This window comes from Lampetra planeri, chromosome 64 (genome assembly GCF_965212315.1).
Source record: "Lampetra planeri chromosome 64, kcLamPlan1.2.h2, whole genome shotgun sequence".
Taxonomy (NCBI): domain Eukaryota; kingdom Metazoa; phylum Chordata; class Hyperoartia; order Petromyzontiformes; family Petromyzontidae; genus Lampetra; species Lampetra planeri.
The window spans coordinates 4439466-4464415 of NC_136170.1; the positions used below are offsets into that span (position 1 = coordinate 4439466).

General features: G+C 51.3%; 2 protein-coding genes across 4 annotated transcripts in view; one reads left to right on the forward strand and one right to left on the reverse strand.

Moving 5' to 3' along the window:
• Positions 1–10620, reverse strand: part of HIBADH (3-hydroxyisobutyrate dehydrogenase) — a 30301-nt gene extending 19681 nt beyond the window's left edge. The window contains exons 1-2 of the mRNA XM_078619712.1: positions 10092–10620; positions 4118–4278 (exon numbers count right to left, since the gene is read on the reverse strand). Coding sequence (XP_078475838.1) covers positions 4118–4278; positions 10092–10152 — 222 coding nt within the window. The 5' untranslated portion in view covers positions 10153–10620. The remainder of the gene's footprint in view (positions 1–4117; positions 4279–10091) is intronic.
• Positions 10602–24950, forward strand: RAB24 (RAB24, member RAS oncogene family). 3 transcript variants are annotated; one of them, XM_078619714.1, is made up of 3 exons: positions 10602–10997; positions 22728–22793; positions 23353–24950. In XM_078619714.1, the coding sequence occupies exon 3, from the start codon at positions 23405–23407 to the stop codon at positions 24032–24034; it is 630 nt and encodes a 209-aa protein (XP_078475840.1). In that variant the 5' UTR covers positions 10602–10997; positions 22728–22793; positions 23353–23404; the 3' UTR covers positions 24035–24950. The 3 variants fall into 3 exon arrangements, with proteins under 3 accessions (XP_078475840.1, XP_078475841.1, XP_078475839.1); XM_078619715.1 differs by lacking the exon at positions 22728–22793 and having other exon boundaries at positions 23356–24950; XM_078619713.1 differs by lacking the exon at positions 22728–22793 and having other exon boundaries at positions 10604–10997.

A 24950-nucleotide genomic window follows, 5' to 3' on the forward strand; every position in this document is an offset into this window, starting at 1 on the left:
CTTCAAGAGGTGGACCACCAGGGAATCCGTCCAGTGGTCCAGACTGTTGTTATGATGTCATGTAGGGCAGTCTGTGTACAAACGCCACCCTCCCCTCAGCATTTCGTTTGGGAGATCATCTCTGCCCGGTGCCTTTTCTGGTCTCAGACTCTGGATTGCCTTTAGTACTTCAACAGATGGCACCTCAGCCAGCCACTCACAAGCGTCATCCCCACTTTGTACCACGATGTTTCCCATGTCAAGGGTTTCTCCCCTCCCCCAGGACCTCACAGAAATGCTCAGCAAATCTGCAAACCTGTTCCTTGGGTCAGAGATTGGATCACCGTTTTTTCCCTAATGATGGTAGTAGGTATGGCGCTGCAGGTTACTTTTTTATGGAGTTAAATAGGGATTTGAGATCGTGGACCATTGAGGCAGACTCCATTTCCACATGTTGTATTCTAGCCTTCTTCCATCATTGATATATAATGAATGAAAACACACCAAAGCGCAGCAAACTGCAAAACACCAGGTGTTGTAGTAATGAACGGGAGGAGGGCTAGGATCAGAATTGCAACCTTGCTTCAAGGATAGATAAGGCCTGATGAACGGGCATGTCACCCGTGCAAGGGCAGAGACAGTGGGAGAGTCAGCCAGACAGTTAAGGCAAAAAGCCCAACCATCTATGACCTCAGCACATGGGCAAATAATAGGGCAGTGTCGACTCGAAGCAGAGGCGCCTTTGTCTGGATCACGGCCACAGAAGGCCGGGGGGGTCATCACTGATTGTGTGTCAGGGATTTCGAGCTAATTGGAACACGTGCACACAGAGAGGAGAAACACGCCTTGTTCTCTGCAGCTGAAAGAGCCAAGATAAACTCAGCTCAAGGTTGTGTACACAGGAGAGGGGGCTGATTAACAACCACTGCACGTCTGAACGTGAGGGGGCCTTGTCCTGGAATTAATCACCCTCCCAGGACAGAAGGTTGGATGACCACAGTGAGACGAGAATAAGGGTGTTGCGTCACTCTCAAGGTTGCAGGCTCAGCTGAACAGCGAGGCTGCGGGGGCCGCCGGGAGTTCATGTTTGCCTAGTTAAGTCAAAAAGCTCAATTATTCTGTATTGCTATTAAAGTCACGTTAAAGTCGGAATTTCACAACAGGGTAGGCTAAAGTTATTGATACAACTCGACCCGAAGCATAACGGGATAAATCACCACCAGGTCGAAATAAAATACATAATAAAAGAGCGATGTTAAATCCAGGGTCGGAGAGAAAGGGAGATCCCGGCCGTCTTTGTATCCCCGCAGCGCGGGATGGGAGTGTGTATGTGCTCGGGGAGGCACCGCCACTTGAGTCAAGCACCACGATGGGAAATGACAGACCTTAGGCTACATACAGAATCATAACTGGAAATGGTAAGGGACAAATGTTAAAACTTTTAATCATTTCTTCATGCGTCAGCGAGGGTCGGGGGGAGTGTGCCCCTCCCTCCAGGTGGTGCAACACGGACAAAGATGCCTATGAGACGATTTGTAACGTCTGTGTTTTGGTTCATGAAGAAGGCCAAACAAGAGATAATATCGCACCCAGACAGAGACGACCTCGAGGCAATTTGTAACACTTGACTGTTTGCTCGTGGATTTTATGGAGGGAATATGACCACGGAATATACCGTGGGTGATGCACACAAGGACACACGGACGTACGGACACACACATGAACACACCTACACACGGACAGATCCTGACACAGTAAATCAAAAGAAACCCCGCCTTGTGGGCAGGGTCCAAAGGGATTTTTCGGCATAAAAGAAAGGACTCTGAGCATTGGAAACCAGTTCGACCAGGAGAGTCAACTCATCACGAGTGCGACCAACAGGGTCGGCTCAGGAGCGAGCTCGACCGGGAGGGTCGGCTCGACTCATCTTGAGTTCGACCGAGCGGGTCGACTCAAGGGCGAGTTGCGACTAACGGGTCGGCTCGACTCTTCAGCTTCTGGGACTCAGCCGAGTTCAAACGGCTCTCGGGGCTCGACTCAAGCGGCTCCCCATCTCCTCTGCAGGCGGGCAAGACCCGCTTGACAGCTCAACCTCTGCCGAGTCGGTTTCCCTGCTGCCGCGAGAATCGCGGTTTGGCGACGACGCTGCGAGCGAGCTGTGGGCGCCACCTACCGACCGGGTTCCGAATTACGACAGCGTATCAACGGACATCCGAACCAAGTTCACCGCGACAGGGGAGCGATTGATACGTATGACGCGCACCGCCCCCTCACCACACGACCACCAGGCGTTTGTTTGACATAAAGAACCGACTCCGAACATTGACTATTCAAGACCACTCTTACCACTCAAACACACTCGAACCCATAAGCCATCCGTGGCTGTGAAGAAACACTCGAGACCGAGTGATGGCCATCCGTCGTTTATAAGAATATTCGTAATTTTTATCTTTAATATTTAGTGGACTGTACTCTTAATCGCATAAATTCCCAACAGATCCATCAATACGAATTGATTCTTGGCACCTCCTTCCGCCGAGCCACGCTCACGTGGGGAGTGGTGGCCCACCAGATCCTTATCAGAGGATCTGGTCCCCAATTAGTAAATTTGATATAAGATAACGATCTTCGGAAAAGGAGCATCGTCGCCGGCCCTTACTCCGAGCCATTCTGTTGTCAGATAACCTGCCGATGTATCTGTTGAGATTGGTGCCTTTAAGAATAATAACTGTCTTGATTGTGTTTTTATCGCCGTATAATCTTTCAAATATAATCATTCATTAACATTAAGGTTTTCTTAGCATAGTATTTGCATGTTTTAACGACTCTCTCTCTCACTAACAACCATCGCGTTATGCGGGATCCATGTGCCGTTGTCAAAGTGAAATCAGACAATCGTTGATGATACTGTATTGATGCCGTATTGACGTTCCGAGATTGAGAGTTCGCATACTATATCATAGTTGAGGTTGAATTAGTAATAAATTGATTAATACAGAAGTGGTTGTGTGATTCTTTCCTGAAGTCTATGCATAAGATCTGCTTCTGCGTTGAGATCTGAACTTGGTGACTTTAATAAACACACTAACACATACTCAATAAATGTTAAAGCGATAACGGGGTGAACCGGGGACCTAAAGATAAGCGAGAATGAGACGAACCTAGACAACGATGCCGAGTTAATCTAAGTTAATCTTGCATACTTACACCACACCTGCATAACTGCATACGATTAATTGCCTTATTCCGATCGATAACCCACCCTCGTCACCGAGGCGGGGTCTGGTTATCATAACGACTTGCATCATCATAATTACACCCACCTCTCGAATTGGCATAATTAAATGTGCATAATTACATAAAATTAACATATTTCCGGATAATTACACATTTGGCCAAATTTCATTTGATTACTATTATTTTCACTGAATATTCATAACCCACATATACAACATAATAATTTCACCCACGCACGCATACAACATATCAAAATTTTCATAACCCACATATACAACACACAGCAACCCGCGACCACCACCCATCCTTGCAGCCTCATGGCTCTCCGAACCTCCGAGCGAAGGCTGCGATAAGCCTCCTCATTCTCTGACGTGGGAAGCTGTAGACGATTAGAGTGGGCATGTCGCTTTTTCTCAACTATCCTGAACACCTCCTCTGTCAGCCAGGGTTCTATGGGGAGGTATGGACCGCATACCCAAAGCAGCCATTGCAGCTGCATGAGTCAGTCCTAAACCTCGCCGATTTACCCTCGACATTTGGAGGAGTGGGGGACGATGCCAACCCCAGCCTCAAGCGATGAAATTCTCGCTTGCAACTTTCATCAGCTAGCTGAGACCAGGCCACCTTAGGTTGGAATGGGGTCCTGGGTGTACACCCACCACCGGAGTGGAAGAATGGCAGGCGCATCTTGGTCAAAGGGCAGATCAGCTCCACAGTAGGTCACACATATACATACATACACTCACTCACCGAGCATCAGGGGGAGAGAAAACACGAACTCCATGCAGAAAGTAGCGCCGTAGTCGGGAATCAAACACAGGAACTTTTAGCTGTGATGGTTTGTGAGCGTAAACTGTTTGCACTCCGCGTTAAAAGAGGGGCAACGGTGTTGCTCTTGCACCTGCGCGCCACTGTCCTGCAGGTCCTTGCAGGCATCCGGGAAGACGTCGCAGGCGATGACTGGGTAGCCGTGCTTGATGAGGTTCTTGGCCATGGGGTTGCCCATGTTGCCCAGACCGACAAATCCCACGGGCGTCTTGGAGGCCATGCCCCTACGCGACACTGGCGAGAATCCAGGCACACGAAGACACGCACACACAGATACACACAAACGCAGATCAAAATCAAAGATCCCCCCGTATAGTCTTTAACAGACCGTTGGAGGCAAGTGCTATTCACGAGTAGCACCGATGAAGGTCGGCGTGGCACACGAGGGGGTAGCTGGCAAGCACCATACCCGACCACCTTCATCTCCGCAGTGCCGATGTTATCTGCCACGATTATCGGTCCGTGAGCGGGAATCGAACTCGGGTCGCTGGGTTCATGGCGTCAGTGCGCTGCTAACTGCTGGGCGTGGGGGACGAGGTAATCAGGGGAAGCAACAACCCCAGACATAACCCTAAAGGTGCAGCCCTGAAAGTGCCTGCCGGCAGAAAGGGCCACCCCCACTACCAGGTATGCAGGGTGCCACGGTGGCGAGATGTTAATTACCTCGCCTGGTATACAGGAGGTTGTGGGTCCGATCCCGATCCTGATGCCAATTCCATATTTGAAGTTTGCATGTCTTTCTTTCTCTCTCTCTCTCCTCGTAGTGGTCATGTGAATTTTTCTCCGGGATCCTCCGGTTTTTTCCCCAAGTTTAGAATCAACGTCACGGGTTTTGAATATTTGGCTGCCGCTATGAATTTCCACACGATGACGATGATCCTCTTCATTGAGCTATCATTACGTGTGATAGCCAGGTCGCTTATGAAAAAGAGCTACTACATAGCTCAGTGGGCCTTACCTGGTAGGAGTGTTTTTTTAGGTGGGTGCACCCACACTTTGTCCCACCGCACGAGATGGGCTACCGAGCTCCCGTGGCGCACTGCTGCTGGCCAGGCAGAGGCGCGAGGTGGGTTGGGTGGAGGGGGGGATATTCGAGAAACTTGCTCCCTAGTTTCAACCGAACTGAACTAGCGAATTACGGATTGCGAAACAAGTGGGCTAACCATTACACCGCACAGCAGCAGCATCCCTGTGTGTGTATATGCCTGGGGAGCAGCAGCGTAGCGATTAACGCGCTGCGCTACGAACCCGGCTTCCCCGAGTTCGATTCCCACTCACAGCCAACACTCAAGTAACGATTATCTGAACCGGTTTTGGGCCTACCCTCGGTCGACTCAGCCTTAAATGTGTACCTGGTGCAGTGTGCAAACGTTGCCACAATTGGTGCTGGCCACCCACGCCCCTCGTGTTACCGTCAGAGGTGCTAATCGCATACAGCACTTGCCCAAAATGTCTATTAAAGCTACATGGGGAATCTTTGTCCTGTATATACAGTAGACTTGATTATCCACAGGCTGCTTTTGTGGATTAACCGCGCACCAACGATTTTTACATAAATTAATAACTCATGGATTTTCCCTTTAGCCCAAATTAATAATCTAAAAACAGTTATAAATTGTTATTCTTGTAAGTGTTTATTGCAAGTCACTTAAATCCAACGAATATGTTAATCTGAAATCCACGTGATCGTCTCGACAGTACAGTAGTTGCATATCGTTAAAACAGTGGGCGGAGTTTGATTGATGTCCGATTGGCTGTGGCTCTGCTCCTGTGCGCTTAGTGGGCAAAGTCTTCTGCTGGGCGAGAGCAGGAAAGTGTTATCACTGAGCACAAGCACCATTCATCGGTTAATTATTTCCTACACAAATGTTTGTTTTGTTCATTAACAAACTAATTTTTCTTAACTTAAACATAATTTACACCTATATCAATGGTTTTAGGCATCGAGATCCAGGGAAATTTATATTTTTGGATAATCCACGATTTAGAATTGTCTGCGGACATCTTCCCTATCATTATGGTGGATAAGCGAGTCGACTGTATGTGTCTGTACCTTGGGAATTTCTTATCTGGTACAGATACACCGGAAGGCTAATCGATGCATGGGTGCAGTGAAGGTTATGGCTTCCCATTGGCCAACTGTGTTATAAATGCTGACAAACTGGTAATTGCTGCTCACTGAGAAGTTAATTTTACTGAACGTGGAGCAAGTCACTAAGAGGTGTGGCATTACAATTAGCCCTACCAAAACAAAGCAGCTGCCTGTATATTTTATGTCATCAAATACTCCACCCCCTCAACTCCCACTTAGTGATGTGGCAGATGTGGAGCAGAGAAGTTTCGATACCAGGGCAGTGTGCTTAAGACCAGCTCTGGTTTGGCACTGGAGGTTTACACTGAATCATTCGAGCAGGCAATATCTTTGCATCAGCTGCTTAACCCTGTGTGTAAGCTACTTTGCCCATCACTCCCATACAAAGCGCCGGATATTCTCGGCCACAGTTATGCTCTCCCTTCTCTACACTTCGGTAAAATAAAATTCCATTAAAGGAACATCTGCGCCAATAAAATGCAGCAAGCTGGCAACAGTGGGAAGCAAAGCTGGTACACCCAACAGTAATCTCAGTCGGTCAACCCATGGTTCCTGGGTCAGTCCCGTGACCTGCCAGCAAGCCTTCCAACATTTCACATGGCCTCAAAGTGCCCCTAGCCTGACACAGGCGCCGTGGTGACACCGCCACCATCACCAGTTAATAGTTAATAGCGGCTGCTGTTGTTGTTAATTGCAGAGCCTCCAAGGATGAAGTAGCCCATCCCCTGCGATTGCGAGCTAACCATTAGACCGCAGCAGCTCGCAAGCTGACTTGACTTCATTACAGTGAAACGGGGACCATGCCACACTGGCAATGCATGAACTTGCCGGGCCGCAGCTCACACAAAACGCCACGGCAAGGACGTGACCTTGCGACGATCGCTGCGGTCACCCCGCGGTTCGTGTCCTCCTCACGCTTTCTATTCCGACGTGGAGAGATGCAAGGGGTGAAACTTCCACGGCTAACCCCATTTGACTGCGTTTGTTTGAATTCATCAGGGTGTCCACCGTGTAACGTGACGCACACATAAGCAAACACATCATGACACGTGCGCACACACATATACATACAAACACACACTCGCATATACACACACATACACTCACCACTACACTACCGCTCCCCACACAGATACACAAAGATAAACACACACACACACCAGGCTACATCGACACAACAACCGCAATTCGCCACTAGGTTGCGGTGACGTCACCACGGTGCCTGTGGCAGGCTCGGTGCACTTTAAGGCCACGTTAAGTGTCGAACGCCCGCTGGCAAGAGGTCACGAGACAGACCCAGGTGCCATGGTTTGACTGAGATGACTGGCAGATGTACCACCCGTGCTCCCCTACATTCGCATATACTCAAAATTACATACACGCACTCATTCTTAAACATGTACACTCACACCTATACTCAATCACAAAAGACAAAGATCTCCTATATAGCCTGAAAAGACTGTTAGGGCAAGTGCTGTTTGCAAGCACCTATGAAGGCCGGCACTGCACATGAGGGGGTCGGTGGCCAGCACCATGTCCAGTCTTCGTGGATGTTTACACATCACACCAGGTACTCAATTGAGGCTGAGTTATCCTAAAGGAGGGACCATAACCGGTTCAGATAATCACCACCAGTGTTGGCCATGAGCGGGAATCGAAGTTGGATCGGCAGGTACATAGCGCCGCATGTTAACCGCTACACTACCGCTCCCCACTCACTTCGCTGCTCACCACCAAACGACTACACTGATGTACTTACTGGTACTCAATGAGGTACATACGCACAACAGTTCATACACCCACAGATTAAAAACACGTAGTGATACACACATAAAAATACGAACATGTTAAACATATAACTTAAACTAAGATATTTCACGCGCTTTGGACGTGAACGTCCATCCGTCCCCTCTAGCCAGTCAGCCAAACTTTATTGACAACCTCCAACCAGACAGTCAGAATGCGCACCGGGCCTAGCGTAGCCACCCAGAAAAACGTATTGATAAACTAAACAATTTTTAGTTTTACCAGGTAAGGCCCAAAGAGCTGAGATGTAGCTCTTTTTAAGAAGCGACCTGGCCATCACAAATGATAGCTCAGCCAAGTGGCTTATCATCACTTGGAAATTTATAGCAGCAGCCGAATGCTCTAAACGCGTGATGTTAATTTTAAATGAGGGGAAAACCCGGAGGTAGCGGCCACCAGGAGAGAGAGACACTCAAACTCCAAATACACAACAGGCATCATCAGGGTCGCAGAACGAACCCACGGCTTCCTGTATATCAGGCGAGGGAGTTAACATCTCCCATCCACCGTGGCGCCCGGGTTTCATACAGTGCATACACACAATTAAGTGGTTGCACACTCGCAGGGCAAAGAGGGAGTGTGCGAGCCATCTGGAAGGAGTGCATTTGGCCAGAGTTGTAATGAGAGATCTAAAGGAGTGGGGGTGACTGGCACGACCATGCTTGAGAGTGGGCCCTGGGTGAGGCTCTCATTGGGGCCCCGTGAACTTCACTCGCACACGTGCGGCGAGTAACGCAAAGACGGTGGTCACCGCGCTTTCAAATGCGCTGCTTCTGCAGCCGTCTGGAACGCTCTTCCCTGTCGATATTAGGAAGCCCATTGGGAGCTGTGCTGTACTTTTAAATCATCGTCTAGATTGATAAACTAATTTCTTTAGAGCTGCTTGTTGTGTTTAGTTTGCAGTCCTTCACCCAGCCACACCGATTAGCGCGGTTGCTATGTACGGTGCGATAGTTCAACTAACAAACTACGATACACAGCACGATACATTACACTGCTACACTATATATTACACCACTATACATTGACAAACTCATTTATTTAGAAATTCTTTTTGCGTTTCGTTTGTTGTCCTTCCCCCAGCCGCACCTCCGGCTAGCATGGTTAGTTACCTACGGTGGTGCGATAGAAGTTCAACATCCGTACACAGAAACATTGTAGACCACTACATCGGTGTAGCAGTGTGGTGGCCGAGTAATGTGGTGGTGGTGGAGAGTTAATGGTGGTAACCAGTAGCGGTTACTCGTGGTGAGTAGCGTAGCAGAGACTGCCTTGGCGAAGAAAGCTTTGTTTTGTTGTTCCCAAACCGGCAGAAATCTATTTACTGTGCATTATTTATAATTAGTTAGTGATTAGATTGTCTTTCCTATACTTTACGCTCCAATCGTGTGTATGTACAGTGTGTTGTTGTAACGTTCTTACCCCGTGCCCTTACTGGACATCTGTGAAAATGAGCTTTATAGGTCTTTTTATTTCAGCTTTATAGCTCCTGCAATATAAATCGATGACCTGTGATTGGCGAGTATATTTAGTGTAGTCGTGTGGTGGTGAAAGAGGTTTGCTTTTGTGGTAGGTGTGTTGTGGCTGTTGTGGTTGTTGTGGTTCTATGGTAGATGTAGTGATGGTGGTTGCTGTATTGGTTGTGGCAGTGGTTGTTGTATTGGTTGCTGTTGTAGTGGTGGTTGTTACAGTAGTTAGTGTTGTTGTTGTAGTAGTTAGTTGTAGTGGTTAGTAGTTGTTGTAGTGGTAGTTCGTGGTTGTAGCTTTGGTTGTTGTAGTGGTTGTAGTGGTAGTTAGTGGTTGTAGTGGTAGTTAGTGGTTGTAGTGGTAGTTAGTGGTTGTAGTGGTAGTTGTGGTTGTTGTAGTGGTTGTAGTGGTAGTTAGTGGTTGTAGTGGTTGCTGTAGTGGTAATTAGTGGTTGTAGTGGTTGCTGTAGTGGTAATTAGTGGTTGTAGTTGTGGTTGTTGTTGTAGTTAGTGGTTGTTGTAGTGGTTGTTGTAGTGGTAGTTAGTGGTTGTTGTAGTGGTTGTTAGTGATTGTAGTGGTAGTTAGTGGTTGTAGTTGCTGTAGTGGTTATTGTAGTTGTTGTAGTGGTTGTTATAGTTGTTGTAGTGGTTGTTATAGTTGTTGTAGTGGTTGTTGTTGTTACCGAGGCTGGAGCCGCAGGCCCGAACCGCTCCCGCGCCCCGCACGAGGAGCGCCGCCGCCATTGCTCGCTCCGCGGTGGCCGCAGGCGAGGGCCTCGCGGTCCCTCTCCTCCTCCTCGCGTGCGACAGCAGCAGCTATAGCAGCAGCAGCGGCGGTGCAGGATCTCGATAGCTGCTGCTGCTGGCCTGGACGAGGGCGCTCGGGCAGAGACACAGGGAGAGTTTGTGTCGCCCCCTCTAGCTGCTGCTGCTGCGGGCCCGGACGAGAGAGCGCTAGGGCAGAGACACAGGGAGAGTTTGTGTCGCCTTTCCTGCTGCTGCTGGCCTTGACGAGAGAGCGCTCGGGCAGAGACAGAGAAACACAGCGAGGGTGGTTGTTGTAGTGAATGTTGAACAGGGAGAGTTTGTGTCGCCTTTCCTGCTGCTGCTACAGTGGTTTTCCTGGGGTCCGCGGCGAACACGTTTCGGATCGTGACCTCCACCGGGCGGTAACCGCCATCATCCCCAACCACGGCATCAAATCACCGCGGTCCCCTGTAAGGCGCGGAGGTGTGGAGGGGGCCGATCCACGATGCTCGCCGCTGATTGGAGGCTGCAAGGAGCCAAAATTCGGTGGTTGCTAAACAATAAAAATAGGCCGGTAGCTAATGTCGATTTTAAGTTTTCGTGACTGCAGGGATCCATACTCTTTGGTTCTTTCGTAAAGTCACGTACATATAATGATTGCTTGTGTTGCAATCGAAACGTCGTAATTTTATTTATTTTATACTCACGTGACCAAAGAGAATGGTAGCCGTGTGCAAAACGCCACGGTCCCCAGGTGGGGCGCGGGTGATGTGCGTCACTTCCTGCGGTAAAATCACCGCGGCCCCTGAGTCCCACTCGCTTCCACTTCTCCTCTAGCGCGGGTACGTTACCCCTCCCCTCCACCGAGTTATTTTTCCCCTCCACCTCGTTACCCCCCCTCCACTTCGTTACCCCCCCCTCCACCTCGTTACCCCCCCTCCACCTCCTTACCCCCCTCCACCTCGTTACCCCTCCCCTCCACCTCGTTACCCCTCCCCTCCACCTCGTTACCCCTCCACCTCGTTACCCCCCCCTCCACCTCGTTACCCCCCCCTCCACCTCGTTACTTCTCCCCTCCACCTCGTTACCCCCCCCCCCTCCACCTCGTTACCCCCCCCCCTCCACCTCGTTACCCCCCCCTCCACTTCGTTACCCCCCCCTCCACCTCGTTACCCCTCCCCTCCACCTCGTTACCCCTCCCCTCCACCTCGTTACCCCTCCCCTCCACCTCGTTATCCCCCCTCCACCTCGTTACCCCCCCCTCCACCTCGTTACCCCCCTCCCCTCAACCTCGTTACCCCCCCCTCCACCTAGTTACTCCTCCCCTCCACCTCGTTACCCCTCCCCTCCACCTCGTTACCCCTCCCCGACACCGAGTTACCCCCCCTCCACCTCGTTACCCCCCCCTCCACCTCGTTACCCCTCCCCTCCACCTCGTTATCCCCCCCCTCCACCTCATTACCCCATCCCCTCTACCTCGTTACCCCCCCCTCCACCTCGTTACCTCTCCCCTCCACCTCGTTACCCCTCCCCTCCACCTCGTTACCCCTCCACCTCGTTAACCCACCCCTCCACCTAGTTACCCCTCCCCTCCACCTCGTTACCCCCACCCCTCCACCCCGTTACCCCTCCCCTCCACCTCGTTACCCCTCCCCTCCACCTAGTTACCCCCCCCCCCTCCACCTCGTTACCCCCCCTCCACCTCGTTACCCCCCCCTCCACCTCGTTACCCCTCCCCTCCACCTCGTTACCCCTCCCCTCCACACCCCTCCTCTCCACCTGGTTTACCCCCCCCTCTCCACCTCGTTACCCCTCCCCTCCACCTCGTTACCCCTCCCCGACACCGCGTTACCCCCTCGCTTTTCTCCTCCACATTACCCCCCTACCCTCTCGTTACCCCTGCGCTCCACCTCGTTACCACCGTCACCTCGGCGCTTTCCTTCATTATTCAGCCGTGCTCAAATCCACTGCTGGATGGTGCCCCCCCCTCTCACGATGGCGCAACTCGGCACAGGCACGGAGGAGCCCCGATGCCCCCCCCCCCCGCCGTATCTGCATCGCAGTCAATCACGCGTGGACGTGGCGGTGGGGTGTGGATGATGATGGTGGTGGCGATGATTATAATGGTGGTGGTGATGATGGTGATTGATGCTGATGGGTTGTAATAACGAGCAGAGCTCCGGGCGGCTAAAACGCAGCGAGTTGGCACAGTCGTGGATGGGCACAACAGCAGGCGGTGGTGGCGGTGCGTCGGGGGCAGTCTTCTCAAGTCGGTCAACCCATTGGGGGGGGGGGGGGGGCACCTGCCAGGTCTGTGTCCCTCTGTGATCTCCTGCCGGCAGGCGAGTCAACAATACTTTGACGTGGCCTCAAAGTACACCTGGCCTGGTACAGGTGCTGTGGTGATGCAGTGAACACGCGTTCCATCACGCGTGAGAGAGACGACGATTCAGGCATACGGGAAGGCGATTCGCGCTGCACACGGAGGAGAGGAAACGCGTGGATTCGGTGGGAACACAAAATACAGTTCCGGACGTTGTATTTATCTTCAATCCAACAGTGGATAGACCGCGATGCAAGCGTGGAGACGCGTGCCTTGGCATTCCCCACGTGATTGACGTGCCTGTCGATAATAACGTGGCCGAAGTTCAACATACGTCACCATCACTATCATCAGCATCATCAACACCATCAGCAGCACCATCACCACCATCATTATCATCACTCCCAAGTTCAACTCACCTATATTGGTTAGTTTCATCTTCTTGGTTCTTTCGGTAAAAGTCACGTAGAAGGGAAGTAATAAAATAATAAAAATAAAACATAAAATAATTCTCACGACGTTTCGGCCACAACGCAAGCAGCCGTCCTCAGGTGAAAATCAGGTCTGTCGGGGAGACAGTTCTCTGAATGAAACAGCACGCGAGCTTGGAGCATATATATGTAGTGGTGGTATTGACGTGCGCCGACTGTGACAGTGATGGATCACGGGGCGGCGCGGGGTGCGGGGTTGGGCACGCGTTGTGGGCGTGGTGTGGACGTGCGCGCCGGGAGTGACAGATGACGGGGCGGCGCGGCGTGAGTGGTGAGGCACGATGAGATGTGGGAAAAGAGGATCGTAGCCAGCGCCCGGCGATTGGTCGAATAAGTGGGTGCTCGCAGCGACGTCCGCAGGTGGGGTATAAAGGGGGACGCGCGAGAGCACTCGGGGAGAGTTACCCAGTTGAAGACCCGAAGACGGAGCTCAGTGGCGTTAGTCGCCGAGTAGCTAAGTGGATGTTGGTCATCCGAGTAGCTCAGTGGCGTTAGTCGCCGAGTAGCTAAGTGGATGTTGGTCATCCGAGTAGCTCAGTGGGCGTTAGTCGCCAAGTAGCTAAGTGGGTGGTTGTCACCCGAGTACTAAGTGGATGTTGGTCATCCGAGTAGCTCAGTGGCGTTAGTCGCCGAGTAGCTAAGTGGATGTTGGTCATCCGAGTAGCTCAGTGGGCGTTAGTCGCCAAGTAGCTAAGTGGGTGTTTGTCACCCGAGTACTAAGTGGATGTTGGTCATCCGAGTAGCTCAGTGGGCGTTAGTCGCCAAGTAGCTAAGTGGGTGTTTGTCACCCGAGATACAAAGTAGGTGTTAGTCACCTGTAAACGAGTTTGATAAAATAAAGAGTGTGTTACCCGTGAAGTCGTCTCCCGCCGAGTTACTACACTACAACTGGCGTCAGAAGTGAACCTGTCTTCAAGAAGTATGGACACAAGGAAGACTACCCGTACCCACGAGCGAGGTCGGGACGACGACGGCGTACCGGGGACACCAACCTCGGGAGGAGAGGACGAGGAGTGGCCGCCGATGCAGCACCTCGGGGTGATGGCCGACGCTCTGCTTGCCTCCGACACCAGCCTCCAAGACGCACACTCCCGGTTGGCGGAGTTGCTGCTCGCCGCCGCTGCAATCTTGGCCGAGATCTCCGTTCCAGCGGGCGAGAAAACGGCTGCGGGGTTGGAGGAAGGAGCGAGGCTGGCGGGATCCCGCCAAAAGGCGCTTCGCGCCAAAAGTCTGGAAGTTCCCGCCGTTTTTGAGGGGCCGCCATGGATTGGCGGGAAACACGGACGCCACGTGGCCGGACACCTCCGCGCAGCGCAGCCCACGTCATCAGCGCGCGCCGGAGCTCTCCATTTTGCGCCTGACAACCGAGCCGACATTTTAGACAACTACAGCGGAGCGCGGGAAAATCTCTCCGACGTCGACGACGATCGGGTCCTCCAGCAAAGATTGCCCGCGCTGTCGGCGTTCAAGGCGGATGGGGGCGACTGGGGAGCCTTCCAACGAAGGTTCCTCGCTCATCAGGAGATGTCGGGGTGGTCCGACACCACTGCCCTGCGTGCGTTGCCAGCGATGCTTGACGACGACGCGCTTGCAGCCTTCACATCTGCTGCAAGGTCGTCCCGCTCTACGCTCCAGGCCGCACTACACCTGATGGCGAAGGTGTTCGGGCCGCCCTCCACGTGTCGCCACCAGTTCTACGATCGGCGGAAGGTGGCTGGAGAAACGACGCTCGCCTACCGCACGGCACTACTCGCCTTGGCGGACGCAGCTTTTCCCCGCATGGATAAGGAGGGGAAGGACGCCATGGCGACGGAGCAGCTGCTGGTGTTGGCCCACGAGTTGGGGGTCCCCATCAATGTGGCGGACGAGATGGATATCTGCTCCCTGGCGATCGCCACGAGCATTCACGCGTACGAGGTCCTCAAACGCAGGCCGGGGGTCGTCTGCAATTTGGCGGGGAACGCGGTACTGGCAGCCACGATCGCCGAACCTCAGCCAGCTGCGGTGCAGTTGCAGGCCTTCGCTGCATCGCGTCCGGGGGAGTGGAGAACGGGAGGTCGTTCGCCCACACGTTCGCCCCGCAAGCTGGAGCAACCGAAACCTACGACGTCCGTCGTCTGCTACAACTGCGGCCTTCGGGGTCACGTCGCAGCCGGGTGCCGGGCCCCGCGTCAGCGCGCCACAGGACCACGTCGGGACGACGACCAGGGCCACAAGTCATCCCAACAAAACCCGGCAAGTCGCGGCACCTCACACGTTCGGTCCACAAACACGGCACATTCGGGTCGCCGCTTGGCGGTGGGGGGTTCGCGGCTGGGTGCCGGGGGTTCATTTCGGCGAGGGGGGTCCGTACGCGGCCCGCAAGCAGTCGAGTGGTCCGAATTGGCCCACAGGATCGTGGTTGCGTCGGCCGGGTCGTCCGTGGTAACGGGCTTCATTGACGGGGTTGAGGTCCGGGTGCTTGTTGACACGGGTGCGTCGGCCACCATCATCTCGGACCTTATTTATAACATTCTTCCCGTCCAAAGTAGACCCCTTCTGCCAGTAGACGTGCCATTTAATGCGGCGAATGGGGGATCCCTGGGGATCATCGGCCAGATTCGGGCGACTATTTGCATTGGTGACATCAAATTGGCGGGCCCTATTTTTGTATCATCATCGCTGGCCGTTCCCTGTTTGCTAGGTACGGACTTTTTGTCCAAAATGCCCATCAAAATTCTCATAGATCAGGCCTGCATTGAGCTTCCGTCAGGTCGGCGGCTTGCGTTCTTGACGAGCCCTACCAAAATACGCACGGTTTGTGCGACGGTGCAGGCGCTGGCAACTCAGACTGTAAGGGTGCCCCCGGGATCGAAAATGTTGGTACCCCGTCGGTTGAGGAAGCCACTCGAGGTGGGCGCGGTGGCACAGGGGGGGCCGTTGGGGCCGTCTAACAGGGCCAGAAGGGGCCTCGACTTAGCGGTTGCTAAAACCATGGTGAGAGGGGACAGTGAGCCGTTCGTAAGGGTCCTGAATACGGGGTCGCGGCCGGCCGAAATTGTGCAGGGAACGGTGCTGGCTCACGCCGCGCCGCTACCCGTTGAGGAACGGCTCGTGTCTCAAGCGGATTTCACTGTCGAGTCGCATCCTCCAAGTGATGAGGGGACAGAGTGGTTGGACTCGTTGTGTGCCGGTTCTGCTAACTTGTCCAAAGTGCAATTGGGAGTCGACGCTCCCACGGGGAGGGATTCGCTGTTGTCATTGCCCCTCATTGGTTGGGGCCGTCTCCAAATGTCCGACAGCTCCCTACTTACGCTACGTCGAAAAGTTGGCGCTCCCGAGGTAGGGGATGCGCGGGTCGGTTCCTGGGTGTGCAGACAGGGCCTTTTGATGAAGTGGGACAACATGTCCCGGGGTCACGTGCTCGTTGTGCCTGTTGCTATGCGGGGTAAGGTCGTTCTGGCAGCTCATGAACGGCTCATGCATCTGGGTTTTCAAAAAACGCTCGCCCTAATCCAGCGAGACTATTATTGGCCGGGGATGGGTAACGACGTGGCGAACATTCTTAAGGGATGCGTAGGGTGCGCCGAAAGAAAACCGCCACCATTGGCAGCTAATCCACTGCTGCAATCCATTCAAGTTTCGCGCACAAACGAATTGGTTGCGTTGGACATCTTGGGGCCCTTTCCTGCTACACCGAGGGGAAATAGGTTCCTGCTGGTTGGCGTAGAATACTTCACCCGATGGCCCATGGCATGGCCACTCGCCAACCAGTCGGCTGCAGCGGTGGCGGACGCCTTCGTCCAGGGTTATGTTTTGGACAAGGGCGCCCCCGAACGCTTGCTGACGGATCAAGGAAATAATTTTTCGAGCGGTTTGTTGCGCGAGGTGTGCGACCTGTTGGGTACAATGAAAGTGCGTACTTCCCCCTACCACCCGCAGACTGACGGGATGGTTGAGCGTCTGAACAGGACGATTACGTCTATGTTGTGCCAACAGGTCTGCGACGATCAGGTTGATTGGGACTTACAGGTGCCGGGGGTACTCGCGGCCTATCGAATGGCCCCTCATGCGGCGACGGGGTTTTCCCCATTTTTTCTTATGTATGGGCGGGAGGCCGATCCGGCCATGGACGTCCAACTGGGGATTTCCCAGCCACGTGCAAAATCTAAATTGGCAGACCACATCAAATTTAATATCGCAAAATTGACTGAAGCACGGGAGGCGGCGAGGTTGAATTCGCGGTCGCGGCAAATTGCGAACGAGAGATTGCATGAGCGGAGGGTGCATACGCATGATTGGAAACCAGGCGATAAGGCCTGGCTGCATTGTCCACATGCACCGTTGGCTACGTCCCCCAAGTTGTTGAGACCTTGGAGGGGACCGGTGGAAATTGTGCGGGTTGCACGACCCCAGAGTATACAGATTAAATGGGAAAAACGCCGTTGGTACGTGCACCCCTCCCGACTGAAGCCCTATACGGCACCGTGTGACCCCGTTCTGTGCCGTAACGACCGGGCGTGTGATGTGACCGTCGACTCGGGGAGGGAGGTGTCGCAGGCTGCTCCTCACGTGTTTCCACCTGACCCACCCCCAGGTGCCTCGGGCTTGACGGCTGCTAACCGTCGGGAGCCTGAACCCCGCGGCACGCACGGGTCCTCGGTGCCTGGCCGATGTCTTTCTGAACCGCTGGCACCACCGGACGTTCAACCGCGTCTGGTGCCGTACGACGGACCGGCAAGGCGGACTCGGGCTAGGGCACAACAATTTTCATGAAGACGTTTTTTTCTCAACACCGAGCTCGCCCGGTGTTCCCCTCTGCCGGGGTAATGTCCCGTTGTAGGGACGCTCGGAAAAAGAAGGGGACACTGCACGAGTCGAAAGAAAAAAAAAAAATTTCCATTTATTTTCCTTTTTGCATACACATTGCTATTGTCACTCGCCGGTTTGTATATATTGTTCTATTGTCGCGGTGGCATTGGTTGAGGGTTGCGGATGGTAGTGTTCGCGTCGTGTTGTGTTGTTAAGTTAGTTGTTGTTCTTGGTGTTGTGTTACGGGGCACACAGGGGGGTTTGTATATTTTTATAGCAGCCGGGTCGGCTGCGAGCTATGTGGTAGGGGGTGATGTAGTGGTGGTATTGACGTGCGCCGACTGTGACAGTGATGGATCACGGGGCGGCGCGGGGTGCGGGGTTGGGCACGCGTTGTGGGCGTGGTGTGGACGCGCGCGCCGGGAGTGACAGATGACGGGGCGGCGCGGCGTGAGTGGTGAGGCACGATGAGATGTGGGAAAAGAGGATCGTAGCCAGCGCCCGGCGATTGGTCGAATAAGTGGGTGCTCGCAGCGACGTCCGCAGGTGGGGTATAAAGGGGGACGCGCGAGAGCACTCGGGGAGAGTTACCCAGTTGAAGACCCGAAGACGGAGCTCAGTGGCGTTAGTCGCCGAGTAGCTAAGTGGATGTTGGTCATCCGAGTAGCTCAGTGGCGTTAGTCGCCGAGTAGCTAAGTGGATGTTGGTCATCCGAGTAGCTCAGTGGGCGTTAGTCGCCAAGTTGCTAAGTGGGTGGTTGTCACCCGAGTACTAAGTGGATGTTGGTCATCCGAGTAGCTCAGTGGCGTTAGTCGCCGAGTAGCTAAGTGGATGTTGGTCATCCGAGTAGCTCAGTGGGCGTTAGTCGCCAAGTAGCTAAGTGGGTGTTTGTCACCCGAGTACTAAGTGGATGTTGGTCATCCGAGTAGCTCAGTGGGCGTTAGTCGCCAAGTAGCTAAGTGGGTGTTTGTCACCCGAGATACAAAGTAGGTGTTAGTCACCTGTAAACGAGTTTGATAAAATAAAGAGTGTGTTACCCGTGAAGTCGTCTCCCGCCGAGTTACTACACTACATATATAAGCTGGGTTGGAAGGGGGGGAAAGGGTGCTTCGACAAAGGAATTTGCATATCAAGAGGAATTTAGCATATTTATGGAAAATGCAGGAATGTGATTAGTACTACATATGCCCGTGCATGATGCAGGACTAGCAGCATCAAAGGGAGGGGATATGGGAAATGCAGGTATGTGAATACTGTAGTACTAATTATGCCCGTGCATTATGAAGGATTAGCAGCATCAAAGGGAGGGGATAGGGGTAGCATTAATAAAGGGAAGGAGTGTTAATAGTATGTAGCTGCAGTAACTAAAACCAACACGTAAACAAAAGTATGAACTACATAGTATCATCAGTATACTAACTATACTCTACAATAAGCTGAGTTACTAACAGTAAGTAATACATTACAATTCTACGTCGTAAAAATTATATAATATGCTTCCATCTAAACTTTATTCTCTTACATCACACGAGTCTACACCGTACTATATACTGCCATAGACAAACCCAACATTAAATTATATACTGTATTGCTATAAACCACCTTATACATTGTAATATAACACTATGTATTATTCTACCACCCTAATGTATATCACACTGCTATATATTCACTATACAATTACGATGCTATATATTACTTTGAACATTGTATTAAGCATATAAATGTTATACTATTTGTTATTATACACTGTACCATTGACCGTCGTGTCAATGGGTGAGTAGTGAGAGGAAACTTGCAGCGGAGCAAAGAATCCATTCCCTGCGGAGAATACAATGCCAGTGAGTGGAACGCGGTCTGAAAGTCACCGTAAACGTGAACACAATCAGTTAAGATCCGAAATGGTTTATTACGTCCTTCCAATGATTGCTAAGCCAGAATCCATCTTCTCGGTTAAAATTGTCTCTGTGTTTGTATATGTGGATCGCCTCATGAACGAATCTCTCATGGTAGCCAGATGGCTTGCAGAGAACCTCTGTCTTGGAGAAGTCAATGTCATGTGAGCCCACTGAATTGTAACAGTGATCTGCCACGGCTGAGGTGTTTGTCCTACCCTGTTTCAAGTCTGCTTTATGTTCATGGATGCGGTCCGAGACATGTCGTTTGGTTTCTCCAATGTAACTGCTACCACAGAGGCAACTTAGTTTGTAGACGCCAGGGTACTGTATGTCTGAAACCACATCTTTTACAGACGGGACCAGATCACGGATTTTATGTACTGTGTTGAATCGGACCTGGATCTTGTGTTTAATCAGGATTTTGGAGATCTTTTTTGTGACCCCAGCAATGTAGGGTAAGGTGATGGTCTTGAAAGGCTCCTCAACAGGATCCTTCTTGATGGTTGGAGTGATGGCCTTGCGGATTGTGTAGTCGGAGTAACCATTAGCCTTAAGCAACATCAGCAAAGATGAGCGTTTTGAATTAGCTCAATTGAAAAAGAGGGATGACATTGTCATCCTCTCAGCCGACAAAGGCAATGCCACTGTCATCATGGACAAAATTGAATACAACAACAAAATTCAAGAACTACTCAACGATGGCAGCTATACAAAAATAAAAAGAGACCCCACCAACAGCCTCGTCTCTAAAACCAAGCAAATAATGTCTGATTCAACCGCATTAATTGATCAGACCAAACAGTTCTCGTTGAAACCTTCTGCAGCCAGGCCACCAAGATTATACGGCTTGCCAAAGATACGTAAAAAAGATACACCTCTTCGTCCCATTGTCTCTACTATCAACTCCCCCACCTATAAACTGGCTCGTTTTTTGTCTGAAATCCTACGGCCTTTCACTGGAAGAAACCACCTCTGCGGTACTAAACTCTACTGACCTGGTATCGACAATCAAGGGGATTGCCCTGTCCCCAGACGACCTACTTGTCAGTTTTGATGTGGTTTCCTTGTTCACCAAGATTCCTGTACCTGACACCATCGCAATCATTGAAGACTTGGTTCATCAAGGACTGAATGCTGGGGTACCCCCCCTGGTGAGACACTGCTTAACCAATACATACTTCACCTGGAATGGAACTTTCTACAGGCAAACTGAGGGCACCCCAATGGGCTCCCCCCTATCTCCGGTTGTAGCCAACGTCTTCATGGAGAAATTTGAGACTGACGCCATCCAGACTGCCACTCTACGCCCGACCTTGTGGAAGAGGTACGTAGATGACACTTTTGTCATCTGGCCACATGGCCGGCCTGCTCTAGACCAATTTCTCGACCACATCAATTCCATACATCCAGCCATCAAATTCACCATGGAAGTCGAAAAAGATGGCAAGCTACCCTTTTTGGATGTCCTAATTTAAAGGAGACCTGATGGTTCAATGAGCCACTCTGTCTACAGGAAAGCCACCCATACGGATGCTTACCTGAAACCAACCACCATCCATCCCAGAAGAATTCCCTCATCAAGACTCTATACCATAGAGCCCAATGCATTTCCGATCAGGAACACATTGCCAGTGAACTCAAACACGTACGCCAAGCTCTTGAGGCTAATGGTTACTCCGACTACACAATCCGCAAGGCCATCACTCCAACCATCAAGAAGGATCCTGTTGAGGAGCCTTTCAAGACCATCACCTTACCCTACATTGCTGGGGTCACAAAAAAGATCTCCAAAATCCTGATTAAACACAAGATCCAGGTCCGATTCAACACAGTACATAAAATCCGTGATCTGGTCCCGTCTGTAAAAGATGTGGTTTCAGACATACAGTACCCTGGCGTCTACAAACTAAGTTGCCTCTGTGGTAGCAGTTACATTGGAGAAACCAAACGACATGTCTCGGACCGCATCCATGAACATAAAGCAGACTTGAAACACGGTAGGACAAACACCTCAGCCGTGGCAGATCACTGTTACAATTCAGTGGGCTCACATGACATTGACTTCTCCAAGACAGAGGTTCTCTGCAAGCCATCTGGCTACCATGAGAGATTCGTTCATGAGGCGATCCACATATACAAACACAGAGACAATTTTAACCGAGAAGATGGATTCTGGCTTAGCAATCATTGGAAGGACGTAATAAACCATTTCGGATCTTAACTGATTGTGTTCACGTTTACGGTGACTTTCAGACCGCGTTCCACTCACTGGCATTGTATTCTCCGCAGGGAATGGATTCTTTGCTCCGCTGCAAGTTTCCTCTCACTACTCACCCATTGACACGACGGTCAATGGTACAGTGTATAATAACAAATAGTATAACATTTATATGCTTAATACAATGTTCAAAGTAATATATAGCATCGTAATTGTATAGTGAATATATAGCAGTGTGATATACATTAGGGTGGTAGAATAATACATAGTGTTATATTACAATGTATAAGGTGGTTTATAGCAATACAGTATATAATTTAATGTTGGGTTTGTCTATGGCAGTATATAGTACGGTGTAGACTCGTGTGATGTAAGAGAATAAAGTTTAGATGGAAGCATATTATATAATTTTTACGACGTAGAATTGTAATGTATTACTTACTGTTAGTAACTCAGCTTATTGTAGAGTATAGTTAGTATACTGATGATACTATGTAGTTCATACTTTTGTTTACGTGTTGGTTTTAGTTACTGCAGCTACATACTATTAACACTCCTTCCCTTTATTAATGCTACCCCTATCCCCTCCCTTTGATGCTGCTAATCCTGCATAATGCAAAGGCATAATTAGTACTACAGTATTCACATACCTGCATTTCCCATATCCCCTCCCTTTGATGCTGCTAATCCTGCATAATGCACGGGCATATGTAGTACTAATCACATTCCTGCATTTCCCATAAATATGCTAAATTCCTCTTGATATGCAAATTCTTTTGTCGAAGCGCCCTTTCCCCCCCTTCCAACCCAGCTTATATATATGCTCCATGCTCGCGTGCTGTTTCATTCAGATGCTGTCTCCCCGACTGACCTGGTTTTCACCTGAGGACGGCTGCTTGCGTCGTGGCCGAAACGTCGTGAGAATTATTTTATTATGTTTTATTTGTATTATTTTATTACTTCCCTTCTGCGTGACTTTACCGAAAGAACCAAGAAGATGAATCCCTGCAGTCACGAAAGCTTTAAATCGAAATTGGTTAGTTTGTTGTCCTTCCCCTGCACCTCCGATTACTACTGTTGGCTACGTACGGTGCGAAGGAAGTTTCAACATACATCACCATCACTGTCATCATCACCATCACTACTACCAGCACCATGAACACAGTCATCAGCATCACCACCATCATGCGTACCATCATGAGTACCATCATCAGCACCATCACTACTAAGTTCAATATACATAAATTGTTTAGTTTGTTGTCCTTCCACCGTACCTCCGATTACCACTGTTGGAAATGTAAGGTGCAATGTAAGTATCAACATACATACGTACACACAGTGCCGAAAATCGAACGTATGCACGAACAAAAAAATCAAACGCAGCGACAGATCGTGCCAGAGGAGAGAGAGGGAGATTGGGAGGCGGCGAGCGCGTCGCTGTGTGACAGTCCTAACGAGCAGTTGCGTCGTGTGCAGCAGGAGCTGGCGGCCGCAGCGGCAGCAGCAGCACCACCAGCAGGAGGCGGCGATGAGTGGGCAGAAGGTGGACGTGAAGGTGGTGCTTCTGGGGCGCGAGTACAGCGGCAAGACGAGCCTGGTTGAGCGGTTTGTACACCAGCGCTTCCAGGCTGTGCCCTACCAGAATACCATTGGCGCCGCGTTCGGCGCCCGTCGCTTGGAGGTGTCATCTTCGTCGGGCCGGGGCGGCCGCTCGCTAACGTTGGGCGTGTGGGACACGGCCGGCTCGGAGCGCTACGAGGCCATGAGCCGAGTCTACTACCGCGGGGCCCGGGCAGCCGTCATCTGCTATGACCTGACGGACGAGCGCAGCTTCGAGCGTGCCCGCTTCTGGACTGACGAGCTGCGGCGCTGCGAGCCCGAGTGCCGTATCTACCTGTGCGGCACCAAGCTCGACCTCGCGACGGAGGGCGGAGGAGGGGTGGGCCGACGCGTGGACCGCCACGACGCGCAGGACCTCGCCGAAGAGCTACAGGCGCGCCTCTACGAGACGTCCAGCAAGAGCGGCGAGAACGTGGAGGCGCTCTTCCGCGCCGTCGCCGAGGACTTTGCGGACGAGCCGGCGAGGGAGAAGTCGGGGATCGACCTTGCGGCGGGTGGCGCGAGTGGCGCAGGCAGCTCCAAATGCTGCGTGAAGTGAGACCCCCCCCTGGGGCTATAAACTATGAAACGATAAAACTTTTATTTGATCAGTGGATAAGGCCCCACAGAGCTGTGTTAGCTCATTTTCTCTCTCACCTTGGTTGTGTGGATTTTTCTCCGGGCCCTCTGATTATTCCCCTCCATATTCAGAATCAACGTCACACGTCCAGAGTATTTGACTGCTGCTATAAATTTCCACGTGATGATAATGATAATCCCACTTCGTTGAGCTATCATTTGTGATAGCCCAGGGTCGATTTTGAAAAGAACTACATAGGCTCAGCGGCGGTGGCACTTACCCTCTGGTAAAATAAAAATATAGTTCGTTTCTTGTTTGAAGGGAAGGGAACGGGAAGTGAAACGTCGACCGATCACGGGAGTGGATGGCGAGCCACGCGGTGCGCATGCTACCAATACCGCTGAGGAGCTGTGCTCTTCACGTGTGCGTGTGCGCCCTGTCTCATGTTTACGATTTTAAATGACAGCGGACGAGTGGTTGAGAATCTGCACATGGTCTCTACCTCGCTGATCTCATCAAGGACCGTAAACCATCATCACGTGAACTCCACTCATCCTGGCAACAGTAGCGGCAGCTTTTGGCTGGTCGTCGAATAAAGATGGTCACCGCATCACACAGTGCTTTCAGATGTGCTTCTGCGGCCATCTGGAACGCTCTTCCGATATTAGGAAGCCACTGGAGCTATGCACTTTTAATTCATCTGGATTTAAAACTAATTTCTTTAGAACTGCTTTTTGTGTTTAGTTTGTTGTGTGTTCATATTGCCAAGTCGGTCTTGCCTGAGCTGCTCATGCCTAAATGTTTACTTTTGTGATTAGTTTCACAAGCTCGTATTATCTTAAGTTTGTTCAACTGGATGTAAGTTAATCTATTATTAAAACGTATCTTGTGTACA

What these genes read in the sequence shown, in the direction of transcription:
- RAB24 (XM_078619714.1), top strand. Translation starts at nt 23,405, where the DNA reads ATGAGTGGGCAGAAGGTGGACGTGAAGGTGGTGCTTCTGGGGCGCGAG.